General features: G+C 44.0%; 3 protein-coding genes across 4 annotated transcripts; 2 read left to right on the top strand and 1 right to left on the bottom strand.

Moving 5' to 3' along the window:
• The first annotated feature begins 2,575 nt into the window (after nt 1-2,575).
• Nucleotides 2,576-12,637, top strand: LOC139373675 (asteroid homolog 1b). Of its 2 annotated transcripts, none has more exons than XM_071114519.1 (8): nt 2,576-2,631; nt 3,068-3,325; nt 9,520-9,653; nt 9,773-9,905; nt 10,003-11,072; nt 11,298-11,523; nt 11,711-11,876; nt 11,952-12,637. In XM_071114519.1, exons 2-8 carry the CDS (start codon nt 3,088-3,090, stop codon nt 12,223-12,225), a joined length of 2,241 nt encoding a protein of 746 aa, XP_070970620.1. In that variant the 5' UTR covers nt 2,576-2,631; nt 3,068-3,087; the 3' UTR covers nt 12,226-12,637. The 2 variants fall into 2 exon arrangements, with proteins under 2 accessions (XP_070970620.1, XP_070970619.1); XM_071114518.1 differs by having other exon boundaries at nt 2,588-2,631; nt 3,063-3,325.
• LOC139373676 (kelch-like family member 7) lies at nt 12,625-19,943 on the bottom strand. The gene is made up of 13 exons (XM_071114520.1): nt 19,343-19,943; nt 19,176-19,278; nt 18,943-19,036; nt 18,735-18,859; nt 18,467-18,642; nt 18,172-18,346; nt 15,169-15,311; nt 14,841-15,003; nt 14,348-14,425; nt 14,002-14,203; nt 13,693-13,790; nt 13,441-13,624; nt 12,625-13,332 (listed from the first exon to the last, which is right to left on the bottom strand). The coding sequence occupies exons 1-13, from the start codon at nt 19,493-19,495 to the stop codon at nt 13,194-13,196; spliced, it is 1,833 nt and encodes a 610-aa protein (XP_070970621.1). The 5' UTR covers nt 19,496-19,943; the 3' UTR covers nt 12,625-13,193.
• An 830-nt stretch (nt 19,944-20,773) lies between these two features.
• LOC139372713 (uncharacterized) lies at nt 20,774-23,111 on the top strand. Its single transcript, XM_071112505.1, has 4 exons — nt 20,774-20,973; nt 21,357-21,435; nt 21,623-21,832; nt 22,360-23,111. The coding sequence occupies exons 1-4, from the start codon at nt 20,920-20,922 to the stop codon at nt 22,749-22,751; spliced, it is 735 nt and encodes a 244-aa protein (XP_070968606.1). The 5' UTR covers nt 20,774-20,919; the 3' UTR covers nt 22,752-23,111.
• The last annotated feature ends 486 nt before the right edge of the window (nt 23,112-23,597 follow it).

Below are 23,597 nucleotides of genomic sequence, written 5' to 3'. Positions count from 1 at the left end.
GAAGTCAGGGCATTCATACCTCTTGCACTTCACAGAGCAGTGCAGAGTTGTTGTGAAGGAAGTGAGTTTGTGTTTATACAGGACCTCCCGCCCTCACCTACCATGAACCAATCATGTCAATGCAGAGCTAAACAGAGCCCTCCACATTGTTAAAACATTTGAGAGGTGCATTGCGATGCAGTATGGAGCTCAATTTGGCCTCTGAGTGCCTCTGGAGGTTCCGCAATTGCGTCATACCATCCATGTGGCGCCTCCAACCACATTTTAGATTCAAGCATGAACTGGCTTGAAAAGGCACAGATGTCTGCATTGGCCATGCAGCATTTAAGGTGATATGGCCTCTGCAGAAGTCAGGGCATTCATACCTCTTGCACTTCACAGAGCAGTGCAGAGTTGTTCTCAAGGAAGTGATTTTGTGTTTATACAAGATCTCCCACCCTACAGTCAACCAATCATGTCAATGCTGAGCTACACAGAGCCCTCAACATTGTTACACAATTTGGGAGGTGCATGGCACAGAGGTAAAGAGCTCAATTTGGCCTCTGCAAGCTGCCGGAGGCTCCGCAATTGCGTCACACCGTCCATTTTGAGCCTCCAACCACATTTTTGGATCAAGCTTAAATGGGCTTTTAGGCTATATAAGCTATGTATATTTGCAGCCTGGTCTCATATACTAGACGTAACATAGTAAAAGTAAATCAGTGACACTCAAATTAGTGTGTGGTATTGTTATGTTTGTTATGGTTACATAAGACAGATGTTTACTTAAGGCAAAAACTAAGGTCAGGGTGGATGGGTGGGCGAATAGTACAAACATCTAGCAACCGTAAGGTTGTTAGTTTGAATCACATCAAGGACAACTTTAGCATATTAGCAACTTTTCAACTACTTAGCATGTTAGTTAAGCCTCTACTAACCCTAACCATAACCCTTTAACCTAACCCTAACCTTAACCCCAACCCCTAGTGTAGCTAACATTAGTTCCCCTGGGCATCGAAGACGTGGCAGCCCCCCACACCTCTCTGATTCAGAGGGATTGGGTTAAATGCGGAAGATACATTTAAGTTGAAGGCATTCAGTTGTAGGCATTCAGTTGTACAACTGACTAGGTATCCCCCTTTCCTTTAGCCAGCTAGCTAACGTTAACCACCTAGCCACCTAGCTAGAATTCATAACACATAATTTTGCAAATTCCTAATAACATATCATATGAAATGGGTGCTGAATATCCACAAAGTAATACATATCATACGAAAAGTCCCCTGATTTACGGAAAGAATAATACGAAATGCTCTGATACCAGGTTGCAGCTGCGCACCTCACACGTCACCCACCTTGCAATCTGAGTGGAGACAGTCAGCATTCACAATCCTGGTGTTGTTTATTGCATCTGTAGATTTACCCTCTCTAAATTTCTAAGGGATAGTTTCACCTCTGTTACATGAAACCACTCTCATATGTGGTGCGCTTTTTAGAATGGTGTGTTCCCCCTAATTGTATTTAGGAACATTCGAGCATAGCCTACTGCCATGTGTGCATTGCTGCGCTTATAATGTGAAGAAATAATAGTTTTTCAACATTTTAAGCATTCTGATCTGTTGCATCAGGCTCATTGCTTTTTAACATTTGTTGACGTAAAGTATACCTTGTTGTATGAACGTTGCACAGGTGCTTGGTGGCACCTTAATTGGGGAGGACGGGCTCATGGTAATGTCTGGTGCGGAATCGGTGGAATGGTATCAAATACATAAAACACATGGTTTCCATGTGTTTGATGTCATTCCATTCACTCTGTTCCAGTCATTATTATGAGCCGTACTCTCCTCAGCAGCCTCCACTGAAATGGTGTATCTATGGTCCCGTTTGAACGGTCCCAGACATAGCCCATTTTGATCTTCCCCCGGAAATGGATGAGCTAGCTATATAGCCTACCTAGAAAGAAAGCACATCTTTCAATCCTCTCTCCCGAAATTATTTGAATGATTAGGACTATTTCTCAGTTTCTCTCCCTTTCTGTGTTGGCTAAAGTATACTCAGCTGCCGTCTGTCTGCTGCAGTGCTCTCTCAACAGCAATGACTGTGCTCAACACAAAATATATTAATGTAGACTACATTGTCTTGCGAATGACTCGCAAAATCATCCTGTTGTCCCACATTTGGGTATTTTAAATGTGGTCACCCTAAGGCCAGCTGAACAGTGAACATTGCAAGGAGACAACTCTTTTACATAAAATCTTCAGTGGGAGTAAGAAAATGATATTTTATTTTGCAATGGGTTGTTTTTTTATACAATGAATTTGGCAAGTGGATTTAGGGGCTCCCGAGTGGAGCAGCGGTCTAAGGCACTGCATCTCAGTGCTGGAGGTGTCACTACAGACCCTGGTTTAATTCCAAGCTGTATCAAAACCTATGATTGGGAGTCCCATAGGGCGGTGCACACTTGGCCCAGCGTCGTTAGGGTTTGGCTGGGGGTAGGCTGTCATTGCAAATATGAACTTGTTCTTAAATGGCTTAGTTAAACAAAAATACATTTTGAAACTCAATCTCCCATGGTTCCTTTTGCGCGTGTTTTGACGTAGCAGGAAGTAAACTTGTCATGTCGATAGGGGAGGTTCTTTTGAAGTGAAACGGGTGAGTTTTATGACAATTAACGTGCACATTTATCTGTCTCATTGTATATTTCACGTCAATACAATATGCACAGCAACGTCTGGATTATATCTAATGTAGTTCATATATATCTGTGTCGTTTTATATTTCACGTTAATACAATAATAGGCTTTGTAAAGTCTGCGCCTCGTCACGTTAATGTTTTCCAGGAAATATGTTTTTCCCTGACCACAGTCAGCCCCTAAACAAGATCAGGATGAACACATTCTCCAGAATAGCAATAATGTGTAGTTTAGACAAGAGTACACAGTGTATACTTTAATCCCTTTGTTGTAACTCTGTATACTTGCGTGTAAAATTGGTTGTAAGAACCGTTATCTCTCTCTCCACACCCCCTATCTTTCGCAACACTCCTTCCCTCTCTTTCTTTCCCCCTCACTCTTTCCCTCCAGGGCAGTCTATATATGATGTGATGTGATGGGTGTCCATGGTCTGACCAGCTATGTGGAGGGTAACAGGGGCTTGTTCCAGGACGTCAGGTTCAGAGACAGCAGACTTGTGATAGATGGCTGTAGTCTGTTCTTCAGGCTCTATCTAAACCATGGACTGGATCAGGCACACGGAGGGGACTACGATGCCTTCGCTGCCCTACTGTCTACCTTCATCTCTGCACTGGAGGCCTGCAATATACAGCCTTATGTGGTGCTGGATGGCGGTAAGGAGGAGGAGGTGTTTGTGTGTGTCTGGTGTGTGTGCAACAGGATCTGTGGCTCACGAATCGGCCTCTTCAGTAACTTCTGAAGCCCCTTAAATAAAATCCGTCGATGATGATGATGTGTGTGTCAGGGTTTATGTTAGCCGGCTTTTGGCCACACCCCCCAAAAATTCAAAGGCGATAAATAAAACTGTTGCCGGGCAAAAAGACCGGTAGAAAAACAAATCCCGTTGCAAAATAACGCTTTTTTATTAATTCATGTAAATACATTTGACCGAAATGCTTATCATTCTATAGGTTACTTTGCATAATTTAGTGGAATTAAATTGGCCTTTGTGTATTTTTTTTAGTCATCTAATATCTTATTTATTCAACACAACTATCATTTAGAGCAGGGGTGTCAAAGTCAAATGGACGGAGGGCCAAATAAAAAAATCAGCTACAAGACGAGGGCCGGACTGTTCGAATGTTCATTGAAAAATTTTTAAATGACGCATATAGTCTAGTGAACCTAATTGAACCTACTGAAAACCTAACAAATATATTACAATATGATCAGATAAATAAAGCAATATTTTCTTATGGCTCTGTCAGTAATCTTTAATTTTCAACAGACACAAAAGACAAATTTCCTTTATATAAATATCCCCATAACATGAACATTAAATGAAAGAAACCGGTATTCAAGGCACCATCAGTAGACTATATTTTCTATTTTAGCAAAAGTGGGCTAAATTTACTTCAAAGAAAAAACAATAATAGCAATTTTCTATCATCCACTCAACTGAAATATTTTTAAAATATAATTGGATTGAAATACAAAAAAATAAAGTGCAAAAATCTATTAATCAAAAACAACACTTTGTTTAAGGAGAAGTAACATGCAGTGAAAACAAATATTAAATTTTAACTTTTAAACTTGAACTGAGTAAAAACTCTAAATATGTGATTGCACAGTAATGTTCACTTGTTTGAGGTTGAGGGTGATACTTGGTGGTGTCCCATCTTTTCCACAAGTTCATCAATGTTCGGGGTAAGGCTCTGAGCTGAAGAAATCCTCAGAATTGAGTGGAGGTGTTCAGCAGTAAGTCGACTTCTGTGTGATGTTTTGTTCAGGTTCATCAAAGAAAACAGTTGTTCACACAGGTATGTGCTGCCAAACATAGACAACGTTTGAGCAGCCTGGATGCGCAGCTGGGGCATTGTGCCGGGGAGGAAACGGGCGAACTCCGCAGCACCCACTGCCGCATATTTTGCCCTCAGTGCATCATTGCATTGGAGGTCAATCAACTCCATTTGGAGGTTTGGTGGTGAGCTTTCCACGTCAACAGCAAATGGGTTACCGAGCAGTTCCAACCTGCTTTTTTGTGCTTCAAAGTCAGCAAATCGGCGTCGAAAGTCAGCGGCAAGCATACCTATTTTATCAGCCAACTGTGTGCTCGGGAACGCACTGGTAGAGAGCTTCTCTTTCATGGTCTGGCAGCTGGGAAAGTGGCTCAAATTTTCTTTCCGCATCTGCGTCTCCCACAGAGTCAGTTTGGTTTTAAATGCCTTCACTGTACTGTACATATCAGAGATGACACGATCCCGACCCTGCAGCTGCAAGTTTATTGCATTCAGATGACTCGTAATGTCACACAGAAAAGCCATTTCACACAGAAACATTTCGTCTCGGAGTTGTGTTGTGTCTTTCCCTTTGCTGTCCAAGAACAGACAAATCTCCTCACGAAGCTCGAAACATCTTTGAAGCACCTTTCCCTGGCTTAGCCATCGCACCTCTGTGTGATAAGGCAAATCACCATGCTCCGTTTCTAACTCCGTCAGAAATGCCTTGAACTGGCGGTGATTCAAACCTTTGGCTCTGATAAAGTTAACTGTGCGCGTGATGATGCTCATTACATGCTCCATTTTCAAGGCTTTACCGCACAACGCTTCCTGGTGTATGATACAATGATAAGCTGTCAGCTCACCTGTCGCGTTTTCCTCTTGCATCTTTTCCCGTATCTTCGCCACCAGTCCGCTCCTGTGTCCACACATCGCAGGTGCTCCGTCGGTTGTCAAACCCACGAGTTTTTCCCAAGGCAGCTCCATCTCATTTACACATCTTGACACCTCTTCATACAAATCATGCCCCGTAGTTGTGCCATGCATAGGACGTAAAGCCAAAAACTCCTCTGTCACGCTTAGGTTGGAGTCCACTCCGCGGATGAAAATTGACAACTGGGCAATGTCAGAAATGTCGGTGCTCTCATCCACAGCCAAGGAATATGCAATAAAATCTTTTCCCTTTTTCACAAGCTGCTCTTTTAGATTGATGGACAACTGGTCTACTCTCTCGGCAATGGTGTTTCTGCTCAGACTCACATTTAAAAAGAGTTGCCTTTTTTCTGGGCAAACTTCGTCACAAACTTTAATCATGCAGTTTTTGATGAAATCCCCCTCCGTAAATGGCCGGGCTGATTTAGCGATCTCTTCTGCCAAAATAAAACTGGCCTTGACAGCAGCCTGGCCTTGTGATTTGGCTTTTTTGAACAGAGCCTGTCGAGATTTGAGGCCTCGTTTTAATTCCTCTGCCTTTTGTAGCCTTTGTTCCATGTCCATATTCTTGTTTTTGTCCGCGTGTTTCGTTTCATAATGTCGTCTCAGATTATACTCTTTCAGTACCGCCACACTTTCTCCACACAGAAGACACACAGGTTTTCCAGCTACCTTCGTGAACATATACTCCGACTCCCACCTTGTTTGAAACCCCCGGTTCTCAGTATCCACCTTCCGTTTTGCCATTTTTGATGGGTATCTGAAAGTTAATTTTACTGTGATGCTGACGACTGCTGTGCCAATAAATATTGAAATGAAGCAGCCTACTGCTCGGTGCGTCACCTTTGCATTGTGGGAAATGTAGTATTGGTGCGTGTAAAAGATCTGCGGGCTGCCGGCTTGCTGCGGGCCGGTTCTAATAATAAATCAAGATCATCCCAGGGGCCGTAAAAAACCTTCTTGCGGGCCGGATGTGGCCCGCGGGCCTTGACTCTGACATATGTGATTTAGAGCCTATTTTGATGGGTATTTCTCCTGCAGATTCACAGCTGGTTGGTGCTGGAGTAAAACGTGCTTTTATAAACCCATTCATTGCACAACAATTCTAAATGTAATCTCGTGTTAAAAACAGTTTTGGTTCTAAATTAAAAATAGCTTTTTTATTTCTCAACTGGTAATTGAAGTGCGCCACCCATTCACCATTCAAGTGCAGGCAACAGGCTATCAGTGGGTCACCAACCACTTTACAGTGTGAGCTGGAGGCAGTATGCATTTTGAAAACATACTTCATTGTTTGAAACCTAAATGTTTTATTACATATTGAGACATGTCGTACATTGCTTCAATGTAGCCTATAGGCAAAATCTGACCGTGGAAACGTGGAGGCAATTATTTTATGAAAGGCGCGTGAGTTTCAAGTTTGGGGAAGATGACAATTTATCCTACCATTTCTACCGTTCTGCGTGCCAGTTATGATTTTCATATGCACATTTTTGTGGAACCGTTTCATTTCAATAATAAAGTTTTCATTTCTCAAAATCATTATCAAATGGTTAATCATAAACATCTAATTAAAATTCTAAAAGTTAAGTCAACTAATGCGAGATCACCAGCCTCTGCCATACGGACACATTGATACACCGTGATCCATTGGCGGCTAAAGAAATGAGCGTATGGAACTCATAGCCTATAGGCCAATGCAGCAGTAGCCTATAACTAACTGGTGATTATCGAGCGGTAGATTGTTGGAAATATTTTTGAAGTAGCTTACTGTGAGGAAGTAAAGTTTTAATATATTATAATTCGCAAAGGATGTAACAAACAACAACAACACTTTCCTAAATTTCCACGCAGCAGGCCAGGTACTTCTATGCGTGCGACGTCCCCCAACATTATCAGAACAGAGAAACTAGACACATGCTCATTGCTCACATGGAGCACTCCAAACAAGACAATGAAAACATATATAAATCTCGTAAATTATGGTTTTGAAATAAACCCAAACTTGTTTCTCGCAAGTGTAGCAGGTTGTGAACTCTGCAAACAACGTTTCTACTCCGCGCATGAGAACGGTGAAAACTGTAATTAATACATGCATTAACAGAAATTGATGTAACCAAATGACGGGAATTAACTACTTGTGACATATGTAATGGGGAATTGATTAAAAAAATATATAATCAAAGTGCAAACAATTCACACAATGAAACAATGAATGCGCAAGAGAGAGACTCGTCTATACAGTATCTTCGCCACACATCCCTCCCCTTCTTCATGTCTCAACATTTTAAATTAAACTCAAGACACATTATCTCCACACATATTTTAGATGTTTTTCACTGACACCCGCAACTCAATAACCAGCTTGGCCTATTCCCACGCGTGCTGCCCAAATTGCGGACTTCGCAAATAGGCATATGCCTACGAGTTTATGATTTGAAACAATCCACAGCTAGCTATTTTTTTAAATAAGCTAATAATCCTTGTTTCCTCTGTGGCTAAATAATACTTTCTGGTGAAGTATTTTGAATTATTTTATTTATTTCTGTACAGACAGGAGCAATTATAGGAGCAATTTGGCACATGTATTTCCATTTACTTTCCTATTCGATCCACCGCTATGCAATTTCACTCCTGTTCTAATTGTTTTCATATGAACTTCCTTTCCGCACAATCCTAGTCATATTAGCAACCCATTCTAGTTGTTGCATCTTTAAATTCCCCCTCTTTATAACCGCTATCAGGTGTGCTGTGGTGTTTTCCCAGGTGTGCTGTTTTAGAATGGTGTTTTCCCAGGTGTGCTGTTTTAGAATGGTGTTTTCCCAGGTGTTCTGTTTAGAATGGTGTTTTCCCAGGTGTGCTGTTTTAGAATGGTGTTTTCCCAAGTGCGCTGTTTTAGAATGGTGTTTTCCCAGGTGTTCTGTTTAGAATGGTGTTTTCCCAGGTGTGCTGTTTTAGAATGGTGTTTTCCCAAGTGCGCTGTTTTAGAATGGTGTTTTCCCAAGTGCGCTGTTTTAGAATGGTGTTTTCCCAGGTGTGCTGTTTTAGAATGGTGTTTTCCCAGGTGTGCTGTTTTAGAATGGTGTTTTCCCAAGTGCGCTGTTTTAGAATGGTGTTTTCCCAAGTGCGCTGTTTTAGAATGGTGTTTTCCCAGGTGTGCTGTTTTAGAATGGTGTTTTCCCAGGTGTTCTGTTTAGAATGGTGTTTTCCCAGGTGTGCTGTTTTAGAATGGTGTTTTCCCAAGTGCGCTGTTTTAGAATGGTGTTTTCCCAGGTGTTCTGTTTAGAATGGTGTTTTCCCAGGTGTGCTGTTTTAGAATGGTGTTTTCCCAAGTGCGCTGTTTTAGAATGGTGTTTTCCCAAGTGCGCTGTTTTAGAATGGTGTTTTCCCAGGTGTGCTGTTTTAGAATGGTGTTTTCCCAGGTGTGCTGTTTTAGAATGGTGTTTTCCCAAGTGCGCTGTTTTAGAATGGTGTTTTCCCAAGTGCGCTGTTTTAGAATGGTGTTTTCCCAGGTGTGCTGTTTTAGAATGGTGTTTTCCCAGGTGTGCTGTTTTAGAATGGTGTTTTCCCAGGTGTGCTGTTTTAGAATGGTGTTTTCCCAGGTGTGCTGTTTTAGAATGGTGTTTTCCCAGGTGTGCTGTTTTAGAATGGTGTTTTCCCAGGTGTGCTGTTTTAGAATGGTGTTTTCCCAGGTGTGCTGTTTTAGAATAGTGTTTTCCCAGGTGTGCTGTTTTAGAATGGTGTTTTCCCAGGTGTGCTGTTTTAGAATGGTGTTTTCCCAGGTGTGCTGTTTTAGAATGGTGTTTTCCCAGGTGTGCTGTTTTAGAATGGTGTTTTCCCAGGTGCGCTGTTTAGGATGGTGTTTTCCCAGGTGCGCTGTTTAGGATGGTGTTTTCCTGTGAATTGTATATTGGCAAATGTTTGAAAATGACGTTTTATTGTCTGCTTCATTACGTGAGTTGCATGTTCTGTTAAGCTGCATTACCAAAATCTAAATGGGATTTCTGTCATTCTGAGCACCGTGGTTGGACCTCCCTTATGCACGCAATGCATATGGGTCAGATAGATTTCTCAAATGGCCCGAAAATTTGAATCTTCCCGGTCACGTCGTCCAGCACCACATTTTCCTAACGGAAACCCTGGTGTGTGTGTGTCAGGCATGGACCCCAGTGATAAGAAGCTGTCCACCCTGAGGCAGCGGCTGCAGAGTAAGATCCAAGAGGCTGAGTCTCTGTCCCGGGGCCGACACGGCTCCGTCCTCCCCCTCCTCACAAGACACGTCTTTATCCAGGTACAGACAGACACAGACGGACCCAGAGACATACACACGTACAAAATACAGGTGAACTCATACACACCACTCTTCTCCTTTTTCACATCACATTCTTTTTTTTTCTGTCCCTCCCTCAGGTCCTCTCCCAGCGAGGTGTCCCATTGGTCCAGTGCCCCGCCGAGGCAGACTGGGAGATTGCCTGCCTGGCCAATCAGTGGGGTTGTCCAGTTCTGACCAATGACAGCGACTTTTACATCTTTGACTTGCCAGGTGGGTGGAGCCAGATCATGAAGTGATGTCTCCTTCCAGTTTTTATCTTACCCCTCCCCCTCCTCTCTTTCATCCCTTTCTCCCCCGCTATTTCCAGGTGGTTATATTCCGTTCCGGTTCTTCCAATGGGCCAGTGTTAGCGGTTCCCCTCCACATCACTACATCCCAGCCAGACGCTACACGGTCAGTGGGATGTGCCAGCACTTCAGGGGAATGAACCGGGAACTTCTGCCGCTCTGTGCTGTCCTGGCAGGGAATGACTACACCACAAAACAAACCTACAAACACATACACACACTCCTCCCTCAGCTAACCACGGGAGGGAAGAGGGGAGGCAGGGGCAGAGGGAGCCCATCCCATATAGAGGGCCTCCTTCTCTGGCTCTCCTCCTTCCCTGGACCTGAGGAGGCTCTGGAGGAGGTGGGGAGACTGACAGGAGGAGTAGAAAGAGGAGGAGGAGGAGGGAGAGGGAGAGGAGGAAGGGGAAGAGCAGGGAGTGGAGGAGAGAAGTCCGGCCTGTGTTCTGTGCTCTGGTCAGGCATGCAAGAGTACCATCTGACTCCTCAGAGCCGTCTCTCTACCTGGTTCTCTGGAGGCTCATCCAGGTCGCCAGAGGGGCTGTGGACCGCTACTCCCTGCCCGCTGCCAGAGTGGCTGTGCTGGGCCGCAGGGAGCGGGGCGATGGCCCCCCTGGTGCTGGATGTCCTGGAGCTCAGGAGGGTGCTGCTCATCCCTCAGGTGGAGAACAGCCGACTACCCAGTAGCCACTGCAGTGCCACGGCCATACGACAGGCCCTCTACGGGATCCTACTGGCCAATCAGGAGCAGGGGGAGAGGGGAGAGACGGGGTGGGGAGAGTGTCACAGGGTCCAGAGACAAGGTGGACAGGAGACCCAGGTAGAGGGACAGGGAGAAAGGGGGAGGGGAGGAAGGCAGTGGGGGAAGAGGGGAAGGGGCAGAGGTCAGAAACAGGGAGTGGGTCATGCGGGTGCAGAGCCTTCCTCAGGCAGTGGTCAGGGGGAGAACATTGCCCCTAGCGCTGTGGAGAGTGACAGAGGTATGAGTGTGTTTGTGGAGGAGTACGACAGACACAATCTGAACCTGAGAAAGTGCCAGGTGGAGCCACGGACCCCTGGAACCATTCTACACCTTGAGACACTCTGCCAGGTAACCATAACTCTCTGGCAGGTAATCATAGCAACACACTGGCAGGTAACAATATCAACACACTATGCCTGGTAACCATAACAACACACTCAGTCTACATTTTTTCCAAGAGTGTTACTTTTTTGTCCATAGTGTCATCTTCCTTTTGATTATACTAATCCCCACCCCTCCCTCTCTCTCCCTCCCTCTCTCTCCCTCCCTCTCTCTCGCTCCATCTCTCTATAGGCTCCTGTGTCAGTTCGGCTGGGAGTGCTGTATGATGTTCTGGGGGTGAAGGAGTCTTCTCTGTCCCCCCTACCTCCTCACCTTAGGCTGGCCCTTGGAGTGACTGGGTTCTGGAGGAGAGAGGCCAGACCTTTTCCCTCTCTTCCCCAGGTACAGGCTTTGCTGCTGGGAATGGTCCATGGAGAGATGGCCCGGAACACTCATCCTGGACAGAACCAGAACACAGGTAGGGGCAGTGTACACACATGCAAACACACAGGCACGCGCATAAACGTGTGCACAAACACACACACAAACACTTTAGTTAGATCCACAAAAAAACATCACATTGCAAAGTGCCCAAATATTTGGTTGTACAGTCTTGTCTTTCGTACACCAACATACACACTAAACCAGTTATCGCTCTAACTCAGCCACAGAACGGAACCTGTGGATGAAGCTTCGCCTGGGGCCAGGAGACAGGCGGGGTTTCGATGTGGGCGTGGCTCATTCCCTCAGCCAATGGCAGGCCTGCCTGTGGAGTGTACTCATTCTGAACCAGCTACTGTGTCTGCCCCTGCCTGAACCAGACACAGCATGGTAGGTAATGCAAGCACACACACACACACAAACTGCCCCTACCCGTTTGAACCATACTGTCCCTCTGTCCCCCAGGTTATTCAGTGGTAGTCTGGTCCATGGTTTGGTTGGCCGTCTGAGAGGGGGTTGTTCTCCTGAATCTGTTCTGGCTGCAGCTCCTCTCTCTGGGCATATCTACCGCTCCCTACTGGCTGCTCTGGAGGACTGCATGCTAAATACACTACCCTCATCATCATCATCAGGGAGGAGGAAGAGGGGGAGAGGAGGAGAAAAAGGAGGAGCCCCTTCCTCCCAGGAGATCAACAACAGGTTTGCTCTGCTGATGACTGAGGAAGAGGATGAAGAGTGAGGAGACTGTAGGTTCTTTCTAGTCAACGTGGTGCTAATAAATAAACGTTGTTCCTCTTTTCACAGCTTAGAAAGAGATGGCCTGTGGTACACTATTTTACGAAGCATTAATCCATGATTTAAACCCACTCAGGGAATGCTGCGTTTCAATGACGATTCTAAATGATTAACATTTCTATTTCTGATGAAACTCTTCCTTTTAATTAGGACATATACATATGGCCTTCATGAGGCCTTTACAGCAGCTGATGTCACCTTGTCAGCATGAGTCTACACAAAACATTGAGCCTTTAAACTGTTTTTAATTAAATGTGTAAACTCAATGATGTGCATATTGTTCTTATCATTAGTCTCAATGTCCACATAGCAACCTAACTATTAGTAACCAAATAAAAACATGTTTAGTTCCAGCTTTGTTTATTATCAATTTCATGTAACAGTCATCACATACATACAGTAGTAAAAATGTTTCTTCTATAACCTCAGACATTACATTTCATTGCAGTACAATATAAAACAGCACAATTAAATACACACAATAGCATAAAATACATAGTATAGAATCATATTTTCAAATTCTTGAGCTGCACTTGATTTCATTTACACGGTAAAATACAACCAATGGATTAGTTCCAAAAGTGCTATCTACTTTCAAGTACTTAAAAGTACTTGACCCAGGTCTGATAAAAACATTTTTAGTTGAGACCAAGTGTATCAGCTGAGAGCTCTTAGATCAGTCGTTCATCTGTAGCTTTAACAATGAGCTTCTGTCTGAAGACAATCATTACTGAGTGACTTTCATGTTACTATTTTCCCAGTTCTATGTTCTGCTAGTCAGCACCTCGCCTCAAAGAGTGTGTTCTCTATGATTTCTGTCAATGTGAAGCTTCAACATGATCCCACTACAGCAGTTTCATACCACACTGACCAGCTCTCGTCCACCAAATAAAACATTTTCAAGACCCTGGGTTATGCTGTGGATGATGATGGGGGTACTGTGTGAGTGTGTGTTGACTCAGTCTCCTCTTCCTTGGCCCCACAGGTGTCCACCACACAGATCAGACAGCTGGTGACGGGGAACGCCCTCACCTTACTGCACGTCACCCACCTACACACACACACAAAAGAGTAAGATAAAACACACACAGGAAATCATACACACGAAGGAGTAAGATAAAACACACAGGAAATCATACACAAATGTGTGTGTGTGTACCTGTCAGTGTCAGTGTGGTACTCCAGGATGTGTCCTAGTCGTCCGACCCCCTGGAAACCTGCCAGTACGTATATCACTCCGCTGACTGCAGCACACCTCACATTCATCCCACGCCACGGCATCGCCGCGGCAACGTGCCACTCATTCCTGCCGATGTCATAGTACTCCACCGAGTCCAGCCCACCTATACACTCACACATAAAAATATACCCCAAACATACCCAACAGAGTGTGTGTGTGTGTGTGCCATACCCAGTCCGTTCATTCCTCCCACAGCATAGATTCTGTTGTTGACAAACACCAGACCGTGGTTCTTCCTGGCTTCCCTCATCCCACTCAGCTCCCTCCATCTAAAAACACACACAGAAGATACACACATTTATTAACTTCTAGAGGAGTGTGTGTGTGTGTGTGAGCGAGTACGTACGAAAGGGAAAGGAGGATACCTAGTCAGTTGTACAACTGAATGGCTTCAACTGAAATGTGTCTTCCACATTCAACCCAACCCCTCTGAATCAGAGAGGTGCGGGGGGCTGCCATAGTATGTGTGATTAGACTCACTCCTCCTTAACGGAGTCATAGACCTCACAGTTGCTGAGGACCCTCCCAGAGACGTTGTTGCCTAGGGACCCTCCACAGACGTAGATGAGCCCATTGGCCTCCACGCTGCCGTGGCTACAGCGAGGCATCAACATACTGGCTTTGGTCTGCCATGACTCACACCGCGTGTCATAACACTCAAACAGGTTCAACGCTGAGCTGCCTGGAGGGAGAGACGGACAGACACACAAAGAAAGGAGCACAAACACTTCAATACAAAGGAGATACAAAGGTACGCTACAATACTAATATAGATAAGCCATCAGCACAATACTTCCCTGTTCTCCGGTGTGTGTGTGAAACTCACCTACTTCCGACCCTCCAGAGGTGTAGATCTTGCCCTGAGAGGCGCAAGCAGCCAGACTGTCCCGTGGTGTAGGGGGGCCTGGTTTACAGAAGAGAAAATGTAAGAACAAACACAATATTTTTCTCATTTTAGACCACATGGGAGTGAGTATTTAATAGTATTAAAAGACATGTTTTATGAATAGGGAATGACCCTAGAATGGCAAAAAAATTATTCCAAGTGGTTTTAATGGGCTTTCTTCATCCTGATGGTTTTATACACAACCAAACTAGGACAAAACTGACAGTGAAGTAGTCCAATTTGTAGAACTTTTCATTTATTTAGCACTGTATCAAAATACCTTTATAGATGGTATTATATCCATACGGGGGTATTCTGGTTTTCACAATATATCACCCAGCCCAAACACACACACATTTTTCTATGTTACAACACAAGTCACATTACTCCCATTTCAGTCACTAATACAACACACACACACACTTTCCAGTACCTAGTTTGGAGTACCAGCTGTCCTTCAGTACGTTGTAACAGTCCATCCTCTTGATGGGGAACAGCTGAGATCCTCCCAGGATGTAAACAACATTATCCCAGAACACCGCCGTGGCATCACGACGCTTCTCAAACGGACAACGAATGTCTGACCAGCTGTAGTCCTGGACACACACGGCCCGTACTTGAAATGATTCAGCCGTTTGATTAACATCTCCACATACTTGAATGAGAGCAGATGGACTACAGACTGGCCTTATCTAAGTGACGTAATGTTCTTTGCGTTAAAGCACATGTAGGATTACAAAGGTGTGTGTGTGTTTGTGTACCTTAGGGTTGAAGTATCTGCAGGACTGTGGTTGCGAGCCTCCAAACAGAGCAATCCTGTAGTCGTGTTTCTTACGTCGCGGGTGACTGTTCTCTCCCAAATCCTCACGATCCTCTGGGCACAACAGGTGGTACCGCATCCCACCTAGATACACAAGAGGTTACACACACCCACATAAATAATGGGGCCAATGTGTGACATTGGGATCCACATGTCAAAATGGTTTGAAACAACAAAATATGAGTTTAAATGCAGTTCCACATATGCAAATTGTCCCATAACTCCCATTATACTTCTCCCTTAAGCCGAGGACCACATCTTTAAGCAGGGTTCATACAGACATTTGCAAGTCAAATTCAAGGACTTATGGGGGGTTTTTCCAGGCACTTAATTGTAATTTTCAAGGACCTCAATGTTTTACAATTGTATAATTTATATAACTGCACATACAGTATTGGGCCTTATATAGACCCCCTCCCCAAAAAAGCATGCAAAAAGTGTAAAAGAAAAGTAGGCCCTTGTCACTTTAAGAATAATGCATTTTTTAGGCCTTGATATTCAAATGATTATTACATTCTAAAATGTGAGAATAATGTGGACATTGCCTGACAACATAGATTGGATGCATGCATGACAATGTTTCTGTAGCCTATGTGGCTGACGCAGGCACATATAAAGCCATGAATAGCAGTAGCATTAATCTCACCATCGCTGTTATCATGAGAAAGTGACCAAAAAACAGGAAGGATTTGTATGGAAAGCCAAGTTGAAGCCAACATGAGATGTTGTCATCAGCATAATAACCGCACATGGTTTTACCACAACAGAGTTGCGCAGGGCCCTTCAATTGAAGCAGTGGAAAACAAATGAAAGTGGTCACATCTCTGACAAAAACAGATCAAAAATGAAACAAATGGATACCAAATACAACAAGTATTATGCATAATGATTGAAGAAGCACGTTAATGACAGTATGTATTTAGGTTTTAAGTATCAAGGTAAGGTCCCTCTCGGTTAGAGACATTTGATTTTTCAATAGTATTTACTTTTTTAAAGCATTTACAAAATGTTATGTAGTTACACTGCATTTCTGAGATCTCTATACAAAAACTGACAGCAACGGTGAGGGGAAAAAATGATTTGATCCCCTGCTGATTTTGTACGTTTGCCCACTGACTAAGAAATGATCAGTCTATAATTTTAATGGTAGGTTTATTTGAAAAGTGAGAGACAGAATAACAACAACAAAATCCAGAAAAACGCATGTCAAAAATGTTATTAATTGATTTGCATTTTAAATGAGGGAAATAACTATAACTATTAACCCTTGTTGGCAATCACAGAGGTCAGATGTTTCTTGTAGTTGGCCACCAGGTTTGCACACATCTCTGGAGGGATTTTGTCCCACTCCTCTTGGCAGATCTTCTCCAAGTCATTAAGGTTTCGAGGCTGACGTTTGGCAACTCGAACCTTCAGCTCCCTCCACAGATTTTCTATGGGATTAAGGTCTGGAGACTGGCTAGGCCACTCCAGGACCTTAATGTGCTTCTTCTTGAGCCACTCCTATGTTGCCTTGGCCATGTGTTTTGGGTCATTGTCATGCTGGAATACCCACCCACAACCCATTTTCAATGCCCTGGCTGAGGGAAGGAGGTTCTGACCCAAGATTTGACGGTACATGGCCCCGTCCATCGTCCCTTTGATGCGGTGAAGTTGTCCTGTCCCCTTAGCAGAAAAACACCCCCAAAGCATAATGTTTGCACCTCCATGTTTGACGGTGGGGATGGTGTTCTTGGGGTCATAGGCAGCATTCCTCCTCCTCCAAACACAGCGAGTTGAGTTGATGCCAAAGAGCTCCATTTTGGTCTCATCTGACCACAACACTTTCACCCAGTCCTCTGAATCATTCAGATGTTCATTGGCAAACTTCAGACAGGCATGTATATGTGCTTTCTTGAGCAGGGGGACCTTGCGTGCGCTGCAGGATTTCAGTCCTTCACGGCGTAGTGTGTTACCAATTGTTTTCTTGGTGACTATGGTCCCAGCTGCCTTGAGATCATTGACAAGAACCTCCTGTGTAGTTCTGGGCTGATTCCTCACCGTTCTCATGACCATTGCAACTCCACGAGGTGAGATCTTGCATGGAGCCCCAGGCCGAGGGAGATTGACAGTTTTTTTGTGTTTCTTCCATTTGCGAATATTCGCACCAACTGTTGTCACCTTCTCACCGAGCTGCTTGGCGATGGTCTTGTAGCCCATTCCAGCCTTGTGTAGGTCTACAATCTTGTCCCTGACATCCTTGGAGAGCTCTTTGGTCTTGGCCATGGTGGAGAGTTTGGAATCTGATTGATCGCTTCTGTGAACAGGTGTCTTTCATACAGGTAACAAACTGAGATTACGAGCACTCCCTATAAGAGTGTGCTCCTAATCTCAGCACGTTACCTTATAAAAGACACCTGGGAGCCAGAAATCTTTCTGATTGAGAGGGTGTCAAATACTTATTTCCCTCGTTAAAATGCTAATCAATTTATAACATTTTTGACATGCGTTTTTCTGGATTTTTTTGTTGTTATTCTGTCTCTCATTGTTCAAATAAACCTACCATTAAAATTATAGACTGATCATTTCTTTGTCAGTGGGCAAACGTACCAAATCAGCAGGGGATCAAATACTTTTCCCCCTCACTGTAGATCCAGGATTCTTACAGGGTTCAAGTTCAATGTCTAATTTAACTGATTAATGATTAATATATGATATGAAGACAACTTACATTGCCATAAATGCAAGAACAGAAAAGTAATGTTTTATGTCGCATGATTTTGGACAAATCCTTCAAGGCACCAACCATAGCTATGATCCCACCTATATCATAATGAAATGACATAAATGGTTTGCAGATTATTATCAATGACTTATCAAAAGCTGTAACAAGTTGTCCAGTGTAGGAAATCCTCACTGGTACCCCAGTTTATAGTAAGACCCATATACAGCTGTGTGTACTCACTGATGACCATCTTGAGACACTCTGGGTTGTCCTGTATGAGGGGTTCAGCCTGGACAGTCTTAGACAGGAAGGCTTTGGACACCAGAGGGAAGCGAACACAGCCCAACACCTCCACCATGTGACTCTGTCTGTTACACACATCATACTTCAGCCACCGCACCGCAGACTCATAGATCTACACACACAAACACACAGAAAGGGAGAGAGAAATAGGGGGGGGGCATGTCATACTTGAGCCACTGATCTACACACATTAATGACAACATGGTAACGTATCTTGGTGTGTGTATGTTACCTGGTCCTCGGCCCGGACAGTGAGTGTATCTTGGTGCAGTAGCTGTGTGAGCTGGGTGACGTTCAGTTGGAGGAATTCATCCAATTTATAGACCTCAGTGAAGTGTTGATGGATAAAGTCATCCGCTGACAGCTTCAATTCTGGACAGTCCAAACACTCCGCTAGAGCAGAGATGCCTAGAGAGAGACCAGAGGTTAAGGAGTGGGTTTGTGTAGAGGTGAATTTGAGAGACACTATTATAGATGTATAGAATCTAGACATGTCTTACCCAGACAGTTGGTTGCATCGACTTGCTCTTTTAGGAAGTCAACACACATCTTCTTCACAGGTTCTATCTGGTACTGGTTGGCTGCATCCAGCAAAGACTGGACATTACTGCTGTTCACTGAGATACTGAAACACACACACGGTTTGGGGTGTGTTTTGTGTCTTAAGTGTCCCATATGGATGGACATTTGAGTGTGTGTGTGTCTTACCGAGCGGTGTAGACAAACTCCACCAACAGTTCTATGATCTCAGGCTCAGCACTCCTCAACTCCACCTCGTGACTGGTAGACTCCATCATGCTGGCTAGAGAGAGAGAGATGGAGGGGGAGCGATAGAGACACACGTGTCACATTGGGTAATTGGGTAATTAGAGGTAAGGGAGAAAGAGATAGGGATACAACAAGGTTGAGTGTGCATGCGAGTGTGTTTGTAATGTACTCACTAGTAAACATGAGGCTGAAGAAGTGGCTGGCTGCAGCTAAGACCACTCTGTGAGCAGGAATATGTTTCCCCTGAACCACCAAGATCACATCACATAGGGTACCCTGCAGAAAACACACTGTTAGACATACACTGTAAGAGACACACACACGGCGCGCACGCACACACCTGTTTCCTTAGGTTGTTCATGACGCCCATGATACTGGACAGGAATCTGGACTCCTCTTTGGAAGCCAACTTCTTTTCATTCTTCTTCTTAGAACCCGAACCTGAGGGTTTGTCTCCTGTTACAGCTGCAGAAGCCATGCTGGTGCTGGCCATAGCTGCTGGCTACTAAATTTGGTGTATATTTAGGGTTGTCAATAGCCTCATAAGACAGGACATTCAAAAACGCCCCAATAATAATGTGTATGGCTAAACTGGCTAGCTTGCAATAGTAGCTAGAACTCCCACTCTGCTGCTACCAAAGTCCACTGCACTGCACAGCACACCCTGTTTGTTTTGGAGATAGTAATTACGCTAACTTAGCTAGCTAGCTATATAGACTGCGTGCAGTTCAGCAGCTAGCTACATACATAGGCATGTCCAGCTCGTATATACACTAATCTTGATGTTGACTCGCTGCGAGTAAACCGCTGGGCTATAATATTAGTTTAGTTTGCTGACAGAAGAAGTTAAGAAAAGTGGGTTCTGATTTTATGTGTTAGCTAGCCGGCTAGCACTGCCAGAGTATCTCTGGCACTGATCACTTCTTCCGGCTCCCTGTTGTGGTAGAATCAGTAGCAGCGGCTGTCAAATATCGCCCTCTAGCGTCAGTTGACAGACCGCCTCCGTTTGTCTGTTGTCTTTCTGAATGGAAAAAAGTGTTTTTCTTACAGGCAGCCTACCGTTTGTCGTTTCATAAAGGCACCAGCGTTGGAAAAAGTACTAAATTATCATACTTGACTTAAAGTAAAGGTAACTTAATAGAAAAGGAAAGTCACCGAGTAAAGTAAAAGTGAAAGTCACCCTGTAAAATACTTCTTAAGTAAAAATCTAAAAGTATCTGGTTTTAAATATACTAAAGTATCAAAAGTAAAAGTATAAATAATTTCAAATTCCTAATATTAAGCAAACCAGATAGTTTGACGGATAGCAAGGGGCCCACATCCAACACTCACACATAATTTACAAACGAAGCATTTGTGTTTAGTGAATCCGACAGATCAGAGAGTAGCGATGACCAGTAATGTTCTCTTAAAATGTGACAAGTACTTGTGGATGTCGGGGAAAATGTATGGAGTAAAAATTATATTATTTTATTTAGGAATGTAGTGAATTAAAAGTAAAAGTTGGCAAAAATATAAATAGTAAAGTAAAGTACAGATACCCCCCAAAAATACTTAACTAGTACTTTAATTAATTTTTCTTTGAGTACTTTATACCACTGAAATGCACTACCGAAAAAGACGGAGCTGACGTCAAATGTCTGTGTTGTTCACTACTGAATACTAAAACGTATAGCTAGCTATGCATTTCACCTGTACAGTTCTGGCATAGAAGTTGGGTGCACCTGTCCTATCTACTGTAGTACAGCTACAAAACTTTCCCGCAAGTCCCATGACAGATGACGTCACCAGGAATGCGGGGCAGTGATGGATTGACCTGGATAACGAGAGAGAAAAATAAAGTCTGTGACAAACAATAACGAGAGATTGATTGCGGGGATTAACTGTCGGGTGTCGGGATCATTTATTTCAGCCGCCATGTCTGTGCTATTTTGTTGCCGCTGTGTTTTTCCATCCGAAGACACCGACGAGGTATTGTATACGGGAACAGGAAAGAAACATTATTTATTGTCTGGGTGTGCTTACAGTAACACTACAACCAATTTTTTTTTACCCCAGGGAAGCATTTGTGGAATAAGATACATACAAGCACATTATAATCACTCATGCATTATGCTACTTTCAAATAGGCTTGTTTAAAAACCTATCATGTTAAGCCAATAGGTTATTGCATGTATGACAACACACAACCTACATGTTTCTGCATCAGGAAGTGTTATGCCACAATATTACCAACTGGGTGAAACACAGACTACTGAATAGAATAGGTATGTTGTTACAGTATTAGACATTGATCGGATTAGTATAACCCGCCCTATACCTCATTCACACATAGTGGAACTTGTGCGTTACAGAGACAGCCCCTACTGCACCCCAAGCTTCCAGAATCAGAGAAGCCAGTTTCGGCCAGACAGCCTCGACCAGCACCCACAGGTTCAATCACACATATTACCATCATATTACAAGTGTGTATGTGTGTGTTATTGACTGTGTGTGTGTGTGTGTGCGCGCGCACGTGTGTGTGTGCGTGTGTGTTATTGACTGTGTGTGTGTGTGTGTGTGTGTGTGTGCGTGTGTGTGTGTGCGTGTGTGTGTTTGTGTGTGTGTGTGTGTTTTTCAGTGAGTCGGAGTGGTCAGTTGGTCCCGAAGCGTGTGGGTGTGAAGGACTTGGACCAGCGGTTCTCTGATGTGACCGAGACATTCAACCAACAACATGAGAGCTATAATGTCATGAAGGAACGCATCATATCTCTTCGCCGCACTTACAACTGTAGCAACGACAGCACCCTGACTCTAACCGAGTGTGTGAGGAAGATCAAGGAGGAATACGGTGAGACGCACGCACACACACATGTAACAGTATAACTTTAGACTGTCCCCTCACCCATACCCGGGCGCGAACCAGGGACCCTCTGCACACATCAACAACAGTCACCCACGAAGCATTACCCATCGCGTTACCCATCGCTCCACAAAAGCCGCGGCCCTTGCAGAGCAAGGGGAACCACTACTTCAAGGTCTCAGAGCAAGTGACGTCACCGATTGAAACGCTAACTAGCTAGCTATTTCACATCCGTTACACACACACACACACACACTCACTCACTCACACACACACACACACACACACACACACACACACACACACACACACACACACACACACACACACACACACACACACACCCTTTCTATTTCTTTCTCTCTCTTTTATTTAACCTTTATTTAACCTGGTTAGTTTCGTTATTTTTCAAAAGATACCTCTTCCTGTCCTCTTTTTACCCCTCTCACTCCTACTACAGATGAAGCCATATAACTTTTATATTTCCTTCTCTCTCTCTCTCTCTCTCTCGCCAGAGGACAGCTACAGGGTAACCGTGGTGATAAAGGGGTATGACTTCTCTCTCTCTGTGGTTCCGCTGAGGTCTGTGGATGAGGGAGAGAAGTCTCTGCCTCGCCTACTCCGGTTGGCTCAGGATGAGCTCAGGGGCTTTTCCCAGGGCGCCATAGCAATTGTCGCTGCCGGGACCAAGCTCCAGGTGCTGATAGACTGGCTGCTTAGTCGGGGGGAGCGAATGGCGGAGCAGGTCAGGGAGGTGGCACCAACTCATCAGGACCACTGTAGGCTGGAGGAGAACCTGATTGAGACCATGCAGGAAGTCAGAAGGGTGAGGGAGCTTTCGCTAGGGTACTGCCAGCAGGCTAGAGAGATCCAAACTGAGGCTGCACAGATAGCAGGGCTGGCCTGACACATACATACAGACACACTCTGGTAACACTGAATCTATAAATGTCACATTTAAATCTTATGGGAATTAATTTAGGCTATTTTTACTATCATGTAAAAGCACACTATGGACCTACACTGTTACACAACACACTAGATAGTATTTCAGTATTATATAGTGAGTATGTCTATAAACATGTTAGAGAAATTAGCTGTGATATATCCTAATGTATTCTGGACAGGAATTCCTCATCTAAATCCTAATCTAATCAAACACTGTGTTGATTAAACCACTGTCAATGTTAGATATCATGTTAGTGTTTTTTCTATGTTAATACTGTATGTTATTGTATTTTATAACAAATAAAAACTGCAAACTGTTGTTAGTGTCTTAAGGTTTGAATGAATATGTTTGAGTGACATACAGTAGTTGAGTATTAAACATTTTTATTCCACACATCACAACCACTTAGCACACAGAGACTCCTTACTGGTACTGACTAGACCCTGCAGCAGGAGAAGGGGATGGAGGAAGGGGTAGGGAGAGGGAGGGAGAGACTGCGTGGGGGGTTAGGGGTTGGAGAGAGCGAGCGAGCGAGAGAGATGTGCGTGTGTGTTAAGAGGGAATAAAGGGAGATGAGAGGATGGAAGAAAAAGCTTTGCTACTGATATGTTGCTGCTGTAGTGTGGGCTAGGACATGCCAGTCAATAACTTACATAATGTATTAGCTCAAATGTTAAGTACTGCAATTATCTGAAGGCCCACTGTTTTTATGCATCCATAACCTTTTGCATGGCCATTAGCTATGCACCTCATACTGAGACTGGCAGACAGGCTTTTCCCAGGTGAATTATTATGTCAACCTTA

The sequence above is a fragment of the Oncorhynchus clarkii genome, chromosome 18 (assembly GCF_045791955.1).
Source record: "Oncorhynchus clarkii lewisi isolate Uvic-CL-2024 chromosome 18, UVic_Ocla_1.0, whole genome shotgun sequence".
Taxonomy (NCBI): domain Eukaryota; kingdom Metazoa; phylum Chordata; class Actinopteri; order Salmoniformes; family Salmonidae; genus Oncorhynchus; species Oncorhynchus clarkii.
Note: the sequence above shows the minus strand (reverse complement) of the source record. Positions and strands in the feature narration are given on the sequence as shown.

Bases quoted from the DNA above. Each gene is read 5' to 3' on its own strand.
- LOC139373676 (XM_071114520.1), bottom strand. From the start codon at position 19,495: ATGGCCAGCACCAGCATGGCTTCTGCAGCTGTAACAGGAGACAAACCC. The intron at 18,347-18,466 runs GTAACATACACA...TTGTGTGTGTAG, and splicing joins CTGTCCGGGCCGAGGACCAG to ATCTATGAGTCTGCGGTGCG. The intron at 13,333-13,440 runs GTACACACACAC...GTGTGTGTGTAG, and splicing joins TACCACACTGACACTGACAG to GTGGGTGACGTGCAGTAAGG.
- LOC139373675 (XM_071114519.1), top strand. From the start codon at position 3,088: ATGGGTGTCCATGGTCTGACCAGCTATGTGGAGGGTAACAGGGGCTTG. The intron at 9,654-9,772 runs GTACAGACAGAC...TCCCTCCCTCAG, and splicing joins CAAGACACGTCTTTATCCAG to GTCCTCTCCCAGCGAGGTGT. The intron at 11,877-11,951 runs GTAGGTAATGCA...TCTGTCCCCCAG, and splicing joins CCTGAACCAGACACAGCATG to GTTATTCAGTGGTAGTCTGG.
- LOC139372713 (XM_071112505.1), top strand. From the start codon at position 20,920: ATGTCTGTGCTATTTTGTTGCCGCTGTGTTTTTCCATCCGAAGACACC. The intron at 21,436-21,622 runs GTTCAATCACAC...TGTGTTTTTCAG, and splicing joins GCCTCGACCAGCACCCACAG to TGAGTCGGAGTGGTCAGTTG. The intron at 21,833-22,359 runs GTGAGACGCACG...CTCTCTCGCCAG, and splicing joins GAAGATCAAGGAGGAATACG to AGGACAGCTACAGGGTAACC.